Source organism: Poecilia reticulata, linkage group LG14 (genome assembly GCF_000633615.1).
Source record: "Poecilia reticulata strain Guanapo linkage group LG14, Guppy_female_1.0+MT, whole genome shotgun sequence".
In the NCBI taxonomy this organism is placed as follows: Eukaryota; Metazoa; Chordata; class Actinopteri; order Cyprinodontiformes; family Poeciliidae; genus Poecilia; species Poecilia reticulata.
Window position 1 is genome coordinate 26,667,598 of NC_024344.1, and position 12,932 is coordinate 26,680,529.

Sequence of the window (12,932 nt, forward strand, 5' to 3'; positions counted from 1 at the left end):
ATATATATATATATATATATATATATATAAATCTAAAATGTCTATTTTCAGATGTTCTTCAGCATTTGAAACACAAAGCAAATTCATTTAATAATATGCCAGCAAAACCTTACCCCATAAGTTCAGCAGGTGTGAGCAGTTTGCATGTTTTTTCCATCATATTGCAGATGTTCTTACCACATGGTCTTACTATAACTTCAGGTATCAAATATTTTACTAATTAAGTACTATTTTAAATAATCCATCGATTTATTTTTAGTTATTTATTTTCTTGATTATTCAGTTATACATGTTATTTGAGTAAAAATACGAAGATGACCTCAACATGCTCAATTGCACAGATTAATATTAGGGATGTACAATATTAGGAAAATAGGCAATATGTGACAGTGAGGGTATAACTTCTGATGAATACATAACCAAATAGTTTATGTGTATGTTTACAAAAACAATGCATATGTAGTTTCTTAATACCTTTCTAAAACATTTTTAATGCATTAATAGATCTGAAAACATGATACATGTTCAATAAAACAGTGAACCATTAAGCTGTTAATCTATTTCAGTAACTCAATTCACCAAGTCATTATATAGGTTAATTACACACAGACTGATATTTTAAAGTCTTTATTTCTGTTAACTATAATTATTTTGTGGTTACATATAATACAACTCAATATATAAGCTTATAATATTTTGTCAAACCAATTTAAAAGATAATTTTTTTAAACAAAAATGTGGTCTTAATAAAATATATGTTTCATACTTTCTTAAAGGATTTTATTTCAGGGAGGTACTTTTAATCTGATAAGCGAGCCTGATCGGATGATATATTCTAATTTGAATTTCAATATTACTGCAGTCCAGAAAGTTGATTATATTGATCTAGGTTGTGTTTAGAAATCAGGGCTACACAACAAATTGTGTAGCCTGATTCAGTGGTCCCCAACCTTTTTATTACCGCGGATCGGTCAAGAGTTGGAAAGTTTTGCTGCGGCCCGGGGTGAGGGGGGGTAAACAGTCAGATAAGGCTTCTGCATATTGGTGTTCACGCTAAATCCTGAATATGCCCAATTTGGGTTATCTTGGCCCTTTTATCGCAGCCTGTGGGGTTTTCCCTGACTGGGAACGAGAATACAACCTGTTGAATGTGACAGGTAGCCAATCACAAAGCACGGTGCCGTAAGAACAGAGGGGAATCCCAAACAGCTGACATAACGACCAACTGAGAGTCCGGTGGATATCGGAGATGATATGTGGAAATGTTTATTATTAAATCTAAAGGTCATTATTATGTTTATTCAGTTAAAAATGTTAACTATGAAAAAACACAGTCACCTCAAAATCATAGTACAGCAAATAGAGCGGCTGCTCCCGTCGTCTTTTATCCAACGCCTTTTCTTTTTGTTATGTCTTTTATTTCTTAAAATGACTCCACAAACTATCACTATTGTTTCTACATCATCATCCGTGTTTGGTTATTCAAAATTCCCGCTATGTTGGGAGTTTTGTGGATTATCCTCTGGAATCACGATGTTCGTGACTGGAATCGATTTGTGTGGTGTCCTGCTCCTGCCTTGTGGCCGGAGACACGAACCGATCGAACCTGTTGTAGTTTTATCAGCTTTGTGGTCACAGAGGTTTGGAGAATCGGCCAACAATTCTTAAATCTTGTAGTCTAAACTAGACTTAAGACTCACAAGCTCTACTCATCTCCTCTCGACCACTACCCAAACGCTCTGACTCTGGGCGCTATGGTAACGTTTACATATCTCTTCAAAATAAGATACAGATGCGCCACAAAAACGAACATTTTACTTTCGTGAAAACTTTAACTCACGATAATGACTAACGGAGCCCTGAGCTTGTTTCTCTGCAACGAGACGGTCCCATCTGGGAGTAATGAGAGACAATGACACCGGAAGTGTCGCTTATATGCACAGCCTGCTTGGTCTCTATGTGGCAAAGCAGCTTAAAGCTTAATTGCCTCATTAGCAGCCGGTTGCCACACGTTACGCAGAGCGGGCTTGTAATGTGGGACTCACCTACCGGTCCGGGATAAATCCATTCTCCTGGGCCTTTTCCCCTTTGCAAAGAAACTTTCCAAAGACATCTGATCTGTTTCTTACTCATTTTGCTGCATGTGGGCTCAACGTTGGCGCACAAGTATCCGAGAGAATCCGGTTAAAGGATTTTCAAAATAAAAGATCCTCCAGACTCAAATAATGCATAAAACGGAAATATTTAATTATTTCTTGCGTGGACCGGTACCGGTCCATGGACCGGGGGTTGGGGACCACTGGCCTAATTCACAGACGGTGTTAATGTTTGAAAAATGATGCTGATGTTTTTCTCCTTGAGAGAGCTACTGATCACGTATAATGCCACACCCTTTTCTCCCCCTGCTGTTTTTCCTTTTAACTGTGTATGTTCTTTCATACACTGCTAAAGGGGGATAGGCAGGCTGGAACTAATTTATTGCCTCAGTGACCTTTCCACAGCAAATGGAAGTTGCTTCTAGCCTTCTTTGTTTGCATCCACACACGTGGGTAAAAGTGGTGTCTTGAGTGGGTCAGTCGGGCTGCAGGTGGAACCAATTAAAACTGTCAGAAAGTTTGAAAAATGGGCTCTGGAGGAGCATTGAGTTGATTGGAACAGACATAGTTGTCATTAAGGTTATAGGGAAACTAAAGCTGGTGAATAAGTACAGCAAATAACCCCAGATCTGCTGCTGCAGTTTGATTTCACTGACAATGTTAAAGATTCCAGATGTCCCTCTCAAGATGTCCCTCTTGATTAATGTTATTATTAAGAATGTCTGTTTCATGTCTTCCAGTATTTGAATTGATGTATTGATAATACTGGATATTTTCAGGCAAGCCCTCTTTTTCGGCACATATACAGTTTTGAAAAGAGTAGGTGGGCTCGCAATGTCAAATTGAGCTAAATGCAGCATTTAGCATTTATCCATCCATCCATCCATCCATTTTCTTCCGCTTATCCGGGGTCGGGTCGCGGGGGCAGCAGATTCAGAAGGGAGCCCCAGACTTCCCTCGCCACTTCTTCCAGCTCCTCCGGGGGAATCCCAAGGCGTTCCCAGGCCAGCCGAGAGACGTAATCCCTCCAGCGTGTCCTGGGTCTTCCCTGAGGCCTCCTCCATTTAGCATTTAGTGTTGTTCAAATAAATATTTAGGTAAAGACTAAATTAACAACCTGTGAAAAATCTACCATCCTGTGGAAAACCTTTTAAAAATTAAACTCCTTATATAGAGGCTGGCAATTTTTCAGATGGCTGTGTTATCCAACAAGAAGTATAAAGTTTTTGAGTGGTGACTTCTTCCATTATGGCACTGCATTTTAGGAAATTATTAAACCTTCAGATAAAAATACTCCTGCTCTCATGATGCATTATGTCTTTGTTTAAGGATAGAAGTAAACCACAAGACATTTAATAAAGATTAAATTGACACTATGTGTCTGAAAAAACCCCTGTACTGGTTTTATCATCTAGAATTGGTTAAGAATTTAGAGAGATGATGCATGCAGCTACAAAATATCCCTTAACTCTTGACCACAACATCTAGTGCACAACATTACTTTGCCGTCTAAAAGGCTCTTCACTGTTACATGAAGAATGTTTAAGACAAGGATGTCATTGGACCAAAAATTCAGTTAATTTTCTTTGAAAAGGCGAGTCTTGTTAAAAAAACTGGAGATGGCGCAACTTCTAGCAGCAAACATTTGAGCCAAAACGGTATAACCTTACTGTCCATCCACACAGTAGTTTTATTTTAGTAGTTGAGTTTAGTGTCACAAATATCAGGTAGAACAGTGTTTTTCATAGCAATGAGTTGACTTTGGTAAATGTGTCTCAGTTCACTAGTAAACTGAAAGTTCACAGTAACATGAGCGTTTAGTTCATCTGTCATATAAAGCCTTTAGTTGAATGCTTGAACCATCAGTCTCGTCAGTCTTAGTTGCCGATTAATTGTTTATTACATTAAAATTGCTTCTAACGGATTAACTAATAACATACACTTAGACCTTCTTTCAATGTTGTAGATTGGTCGCCATCCAGCAGACACTCTTAAGGGAAGTTGCAGGTTTTCTCTAGTTGGGTTCTCACTTATGTTTGTTGATGTTCCAAAGACTTAGAAATGCCTTGTAAATCTTTCCAGACAGATAGATTTTATGTGACTTTTTAAATTCTGTCATCAGAGAGCTTTTTTTGAGAAGCCTTATTTTATCTGCAGATGAGATGATTGATTTGTATTGATTTGATTCCACTTTAGACGAAATATAAAACATGCAGGACTCGTATTCTCAAAGAATCCTAAGACTAAATCCAGCTCCTGATGATGTAATTATACAATTTTTTTTTTAGAGTTTTTACATAAATAAAATAAGTTATGTGCATTGTTCAAGAAAACGTTTTAATGTGCATCTCTTAGATTACAGATGTAATGGTATTTGCATGAGTTTGGCTAAATAAACAAAAGTTTATCCTTTTATGGAATTAGCATGTTTCATGTATTTCTGCATTTCTGGTGCACTTCATTGTGCTCAACCTCTGCTCCAATTATCTCTGCACAAAAAAGATTACATTAGTAATAACTACATAGTGGTAATGTGTTGGTTGATTTGGCCTGTTTATCTCATTAAGGTTCCGTCATGATAGACACCTTAGACAATGCAGGTTATTTCTACAATACTCACAAATTGACATGAGCATCTTTAGGCAGTTATCGAGACAAAAAGACTGTTGAAATAACAGTCTTAAGTGCTCCTCTTCAACAAACCATCTGATTGGTCAATTAGCACCAGAGCTTCTAGCTCATGCCAGCCAGCTAGTTGTAACTTCAGCATGTCTCTAATTATCAGCTTATATATACTTTATAAGAAATATGTGGTTTTCTGGTAATTATGCCTTGTCTTTATAAAGTGTTTCTATTAATATGCTTCGTTTTTTTATTTGTGATATGGATTGAAAACTCCAGTTATGTAGTTGTTGAAATAAATAATATTTACATAAGTAAATATGTAAAATATTTACTGCAATAAATGGATTGAAAACTCCAGTTATGTAGTTGTTGAAATAAATAATATTTACATAAATTATAGAATTCTAGAAGATTAAAGATTGGCCAGTAGGAGAATCTTATGGTAAAAGGCCACAGTTTCACAATATTAACCCAAGCATATGAAAGATAACATAATTAACTTTTTTTTTGTTGAACACAAAAAGGCAAAATATTTCCATTGCTCCTGCTAAAATAATTTTATTACAGAGACAGTATTGTTGTTAATCAAAAGCACCTAGATTAGACTTTTTGCAGTCAGCTGTTTCATTTAACCATAAGAACAAAATAAGTGTTACAAATAAGTGTTTTTCATTTAAAGATTCTTAGAAAAAGCAGGAATTTGGGGGCAAAATTTGGGTATGATTTGAGCTGACACACATAAAACACACACGTTGCAGTTCACATATAAAAAGTGGGCCAAAAATAATTGCAACAGCAAAAATCTTTCAACCTGCACAAAACCCAGGAGTCAGAATTAAAATATTTTTTTTTAAAAAGAGCTCTTTTCAAAAGATGTTTAGTGCAAAAACTTTATACTGTAGAAGTAAATGCTATCAGTCTGTGTGCAAAAAATGCATGTAAATATTAAGGGGCACTTTCATTCTCACTGAAAAAGAAAATGGGATAGGATCAGCATATTAACTCTAAATAGGTCAGAATTGATTCCTAAGGTGGAGAAAATGTAGAGAATCACACATGTCCATAGCTGCACAAAGGAATCGCTCAGTCATTCCAGCTTTGTGCATGTGTCTTTATGAATAGAAGGCATCTGCATTCTGTAAATGTGCAACTTATAAGTGCAAATAAACTCCTCTTTGCCCAATTAAACAATGCTTTTCAAGTTGGAGTTCTACCATTCAGTTTGAATTACATGCATTTGGTGTGATAAAAATACTTTGAGGCACACATTGCATTTCAATGGGTGATATTGCATTGTAGTCCACTGTCCTGCAAGATATATTCGTATATCCAATAGAAATGAAGGTCATTTATCTTTACCTCAGCTTCCCCGTAGTAGTGGAGCAGCCATCTCCCACAGATCACTTCCATTAGAAAATTCTAATTTTAGCTGTTCCTCAGTAAACAGGATTATTTAATTTAATCACATTTATGGATTAGGTTGTTCTTTATTGATCTGAATAATCGATGTAGATGTGCTTATGAAAAGAAATCTTGTTTTAAGGTATTTTCTGATGGAAAAAGCAATCATCTGAAATTGAAAGTCAGACCTTTTTATGGTCTGACTTTCGAAATGTGTCCAAAATGTGGAAGCAGTTCCTAGAGAATCAACTCCTGGCTGCATTTAAACCAAACTTAAACTTGCTAAAATCCCACAGATCTAACAATTCTAAAGAAGAGCTATTTTAAACCCTTAGACTAATTTCTGCTTTCACTTTTTCATCTTCCTTCCTCCTGCAGCTGTGTTCAGCCTACCGCCCCACCCCCACAACCCTTGCAGGACACGCCGTCTTCAATTCAAACAACACTTCTGTGTCATAATACTTTCCTGTGAACATGCCATTGATGTATACTTATTTTATTCCAATGGACTGTTAGCTAATCTTACTGCATATACAGTAGTATAGATAATGTCATGACATTTTAATGAATTATTTGACCTGCTGTTAAGTATGATAACTTATTAGCCTCTCTTCTAAGTTGAGACTGATTGAAAACACCTTGTCAGCACTGCTCATGGGTGCGCTTCCATGGCAATGCATGACCTCAGAGAAGAGAGAATGATTAAAATATTAAATACAGTTACTTCCTCCAAACAAAAAATACATTGGTCTGTATATGTTCCAAATACACACATAAAGATCAATGTTTCCCGTTTTCTGAAGTTTTGTTATAGAAAGGTTAAACCCTATAGGCTGATAGGCTGAAGCATCATCTGGTCTTTTGATTAGACTCATCTGCAGAGTGAGCTTTACTTGGACCAGTCTTAAACTGATCAACCAACCTAATCATCATAAGGACCTAAAAGGCTATGGCTCTCTTGGTCTTTGCTCACCAATAGATTGTATTTGCCTACATCCCATTTGGAAATGTGAGATTGTATTTACATTATTTCTATAATTTGATAAGATATGCACATTAGTGAGGTTAAATATGCAGTTCAGCATCAACCTCTTGTGTATTTTTTGGTGTTGGTGACTGTTGGGTTGCAATCAAAAATCAGACAGGATCCAGAAATTGCAGAGCTCTGAATTTCCTTCAAAAGTCCTTCAAACTTTACAATCCAGTTCACAGCATAACAGGCATTCAAACAACAAGAAGGAGAGACGCCCTCTGATCTAAAACACCTGGCTTTTAAAGGATTGGCTCCTACCAGGACTAATTAAGGGATGGAGACAACAGTTACATTTCCAGATAGAAAAAAGTCACAATTGTACTAAACTATATTCCTAGGAAACCATTTACATAATTACAACTAACTAACAACTTCAAAACAAAAGCAATCTGGGCCCAAACAAAATCCAAATACATCTCCTCTCCCTCTCAAACAATGGATTTTCCCAGTGAGGCTGATTGAAAACACCTTGTCAGCACTGCTCATGGGTGCGCTTCCATGGCAATGCATGACCAGGTGACCTCAGAGAAGAGAGAATGATTAAAATATTAAATAAAGTCAGTTACTTCCTCCAAACAAAAAATACATTTACCAGATAAATTACAATATAGAAGTACAAAAAAACAGCACCTGTTAGGGAGGGGGTAAATCCCTCACAGTGACAATTCTTCAGTAGCTACACTTTGGTGTCAACTACTTACCTTCATTGTATGTTTATTATTATATAAATCAAAATTAAAAATAGTGTTAAGTTTTGTTATAATAGAAATAAAATTTCCAACATGTCTTCAAAATAAAGCAAAACAAAAGAAGCATAAATAGTTAATTGAAGGTGTCATGAAGTCAGATATCAGAATAACCACAATTATTCACTGGTTTCTCACAGGATAATGCTGCACTTACCAAAGAACACTGGTTTGGTAGCAGTAGCTGCTCGACAAACACAAGGAAGAGGTTAGTGCTAAACATGCAAAAACACCTTTTACACAGTGTTTTGAAATACGTTAATTTTCTTGCTTTTTCAGGCCGAGGCAGAAATGCTTGGCTCAGCCCACTAGGCTGTGCAATGTTCACAGTTGGGGTCCAAGTTGAGCTGAACTCCAAGCTTGGTCAAAGAATTCCTTTCCTGCAACATTTGGCTGCTTTAGCCATCGTGGAAGCTGTTCGCACACTTCCTGGATATCAGGTATAAGCTTGAACACAAGCCCATCTCTTCTAACACTTACATTAATGGATTGTTGTATAGCATGAAGTTCTGTTTGACTGTGATACCTCTGCAAACCACAATGAGCTAAAACAATATTTTTTTACATGAATAGCATAATATGTAGCATGGTAACAGCAATAGTCACACTTTGACTTTATTTAAAAAGGGACAATGTACACTATATGACTCTTAACTATTTAACTTGAGCAGACCACTGGCAGTCAAGATGAGAATAGAAAGCTTAAGAACATTTAAGAGTCGAAATAAGTAATAATCAATAAAATACACAAAGGAAAACATAATCCAACAATATCATCACATACGGATAATATTATGTATGTTCAAGCTATGTCATAAGGCAAAAAGCTGAATTGAGACAATTTTGATGGCAAAAAATAACAGTGGGGCGCAAATTAATCAAAGATGTTATAATTAATTAATCATAGTTGATCACATTTTAAATAATGTTAATATTTGACACAAAGTTTCCTAATTCTAATAAATTGTGCACAATGACGGAATCAACAAATAAGCACAATTTCTATCTCAGTTCAGTGGAAACTAATCTTACTTTACTTTCCTGGCTTGCCTTTATCCAGCTGTACAATACCAAATGCAGTTATGTTCAAAATGTCATGGCTTGTAAGTGTACAGCTTAAAACTTAATATTGATCCTAAATCATGCAACAGTGTTGAGTGAAAAACTAGTGGTAAATAGTAAACTGCCTGTATTTGCATAATCCTTTATCGTTTCGTTTTTTGTCCAGAGGACCCCAAAGGGTCTACATTAGGGTGTAGTGATACAATAATCTCACGATATGATGCACGATATTCTGCTCACAATGCGATATATATCATGATATTCGGCAATCGATACATTTTGATACATTTTTATGATTTTGTGAAAGATTTTAAAGACAGAGTGATTTTGGTGACGTTTTGTATTCCATAGACTTGGATTTAATCAGTTTTCAGTTGGATTTAATTAACTGAAAACTGATTAAAAGCATCAACTACACAATACCTGGCTCTTATTGGGGAAGGGAGGTAAAATAAAGTCTTTTCGACTATGGGAAAAAGGCTTTTCTACCTTGGTTCCCGGAGTTAGTCATGGCTGTAAGCTGCTTACTATTAGCTGCTTGCGGAGTGGCTCTGCCTCATCCCGTAGTGATCGACTCCTTGCAGCTGCGCAGCGCTGCCATTCCCCTGCTTGGATCTCTGAGTAGTAGTTACCTCTCAGACTGCCAGGATCTCATCGTACTCTCAGTCTCTCAGACTGCCAGGATCTCATCGTACTCTCAGTCTCTGATACTCTTTGTCAGTTGCTAATAAGAATGACCGATCTGCCTTCATTGTCATGGCAATCCTCACTGCGCCCAGATTCCTGCTGCGAGTTTCCCCTCTTCGTCTTCCAGCTCCAAAAAGAGCACCACTGCCTGCTGCGCGTTCATTCTTCAGGTGATCCTTTCTTTATATACAGAACAGAAACCACTAAGCTAAAAACAAATTCTGAAGTGGATACCACCGATTGCTCCATTATCTAAACTTTGCATTAATTTCGCAATCTCACTGCTTTTGCCGCTTCTCTTTCACCATTTGCACCACTTGAGCAACTTTACTTTGTTTCTTAGCAACAAAATACAGCTCATCGTTATTTGTTGAAGATTTGAGATTTCTAAAACCAAAGGAATGTAATGTTGCGTTTCGTTTTTTTACATTTGGAAGCTCATTCCCTTTCACATAACCGGAAAAGCTGTTTTTTGACATTTCTCTGACATTTGGAAAAATACGGTTTACTTAATTTAGCATACAGTAACTCTGGTTTTACTTGACCTATTAACACAATTTAAAAACTGGTGTGTAGTTTATAATATGCTCTTTAAGCACACATTGAAAGTGAGACTGGGGGAGGCGGAGTATTACTGCTACACCGTCACAAATCAGACATGTAAAAAAGACATATAAGCCTATGGAACCCCTATGGCTTAATGGATCGATACTCGCATATGAAAAATCTATACCTTTCGAGGGGGAAAAATATTGCTACATATTGTAGAATCGATTTAATTATACAGCCCTAGTCGTTCACACACATTCACATGCTGACGATGGTAAGCTATAATATTATAGCCCTTTGGCAGACTGACAGAAGTGAGGCTTCCTGTCTGTTGTTTTGCCAAAGACAACAGACAGATGTAGGCCATTGCCCCCAATCAAAGAGAGCAACTTCTGTCTTGACAGAATTTAAAAGCAGAAACTTTTATGTCATCCAGGATTTTGTGTCAATTCCATAAATCCTGACAAATAGTCAGGATTTATGATTAAATATAGCTGTTTTTCGTCAGCATAACAGTGGGAATTCATCCCATTCTCTGATAATTTTACTAACTGGAAGAATATATACAGTAAAAAGAATTGGTCCAAGCACAGAACCCTATGGTACTGGATTGTGAGGAAGATTTATCGTTCACATGAAGAAACTGAAATCTCTCTGATAAAATGTGACCAACATACCTCAGATTACACTTTTTCTCCACTATTAATGGTAAAAAATATAATGTAATGTGACAAAGGTTGAAAAATTTGTTTTCTTTGCAAATAGTGCTAATGTTTTTCTCAAAAAATGCAAAGAAAAATGTGACTTAACTCTGAAAAACCACATGCAAGTTATTAAATCACAGAAATCTCAAATTTTATTCCAATGTTACATGAAGTAAAAAAGACACTACAAGCATAATTTCATTATTTACATTGCATCAAATTCTTATAGTTCTTTGTGTTTTTTACTGCCATGAATTTTGAGTAAATCCTTTTTTGTGTACTGCAAAACATGAGCAATGAAAATTCCTAGCAAAAATACTCTTTTACTAACTTTAACCATGTTTTAATATTCATCAGGAAATAGACCTGAGGGTGAAGTGGCCCAATGATATCTACTACAGTAACCTGATGAAGCTTGGAGGAGTTCTGGTAACATCGACTTTTGTAGGATCAACTTTTCATCTGCTTATAGGTAACAACCCAGGGCGATAGCAACATTGTATTTGGCTATTGCAGGGTTTCCCCCAGAAAACTTGCTAAGCCCAGTGGTCAGGGCGCCGAGGCGGTCCACTGGTGGTCCACCGTGTTTTTGTATTAAAAGATGTTAAGTAGACAATAAAAGTAAAAATATCACTGTTTTCCCATATGTTATGGGAAAACATTGTCAGTGAACTGCTATATAAACCCACAACTAGTCTTAAAAACACTAATCAAAAAATACAATTAAAATAAATATCAATTATGTCTACTTCTGTTAAATCCAAATTAAGTCAGCGGCTCCATCAGGCCCCCCAGAGCTTCAGGGGCCCCGTAAATACTAATATTTTAACACAGACCACAGATATATAAATGTAGCATTTGTTTATTGAGATTATCATTGCTGCTAAATTTGACGTAATGGTTTCCGCATATATAAATTAAAAGACTTTAAATTATTTAACATTTATATGTAAGATTTTAAGGAGCTGACAAGTTTACTTTGTAGAAGTGAAGTTCAAAGAACAACATTCATAGTCAGATTGGTTTGTTACCACAGCTACAATCTGATGCTGTGAGTTTAATCTTTGAGGTTTAGCTCCGTTTGTTCACAAATGCAAATTAGTAAGCTGCAGTTATAATTTATTGCTTTTTAGGTTTGCCAGTTAAACTACTCCCCCTGTCCTAGATTTTACTAAATCTAACACAGAAGCTATTAGAGGTGCTGATGTTTTTAGCAACAAAAGGAATGTTCTGCTCCAGGCCTCATACATCCTTGGACCGGCCCTGCATGATGTGGAAATCCGCTGCACTGCGCAGAGATGCGCAACTAATGGGAGATTTAATTCAATGCTGCTAATGTGGCTTTAGTAGCTCTTTCATTTCGTGTCTGTTGAGTTTTTAACAAGGGGACATAGAAGGGGTCTATTTTGGTTAGTCGAGTTTCTGGACGAGTTTTCAGATGTCCGGTGGCCGCGCGCATTAACTCTGCCTGACTAAGTGGGCAAAACATTTGATACGGTTTGGTGCTTAGTGTAAACGGAAACATAATACTAGTAGTAATAATAAAATAATATAAAATCAGCGTGATGCGTGACTGCGAGGAGAGCCCGAAATCTCCTCACCGGGTTAAACCTGCACGATGAGTGATTAGCACTGGCTCGTTAACCACTAACGCAATTCTTCAAATTAGCACTGGGATCCATATTGCCCAAAAATGCATCCCTGTGCTAACTTTGAGAAATAAAGAGTTAAAAGTAAAATAACTATTTCTACATAATGAGAGTAGCTCCAAGAAMTGCTGTTATAAGTTTTAAATCAATTGGATAATATTTSAGGRGAATAGAKAKGGGATGCATATTTTGGCAGGCTGGAAATCCATATTGCCCAAAAATGCATCCCTGTGCYAAYTTYRAKAAWTARAGAGTTAARAGTRAAATAACTWTTTCTACATAATGAGAGTAACTCCAAGAACTGCTGTTATAAGTTTTAAATCAATAGGATAATATTTGAGGGGAATAGAGAGGGGTGCATATTTTGGCAGGCTGGAAAT

The 12,932-nt window shown here is 36.5% G+C and overlaps 1 protein-coding gene across 1 annotated transcript in view; it reads left to right on the forward strand.

Moving 5' to 3' along the window:
- hlcs (holocarboxylase synthetase (biotin-(proprionyl-CoA-carboxylase (ATP-hydrolysing)) ligase)) overlaps nt 1-12,932 on the forward strand; it is a 40,984-nt gene that overhangs the window by 22,138 nt on the left and 5,914 nt on the right. The window contains exons 7-9 of the mRNA XM_008428654.2: nt 8,042-8,109; nt 8,181-8,341; nt 11,261-11,375. Of these exons, the coding sequence (XP_008426876.1) occupies nt 8,042-8,109; nt 8,181-8,341; nt 11,261-11,375 (344 nt within the window). The remainder of the gene's footprint in view (nt 1-8,041; nt 8,110-8,180; nt 8,342-11,260; nt 11,376-12,932) is intronic.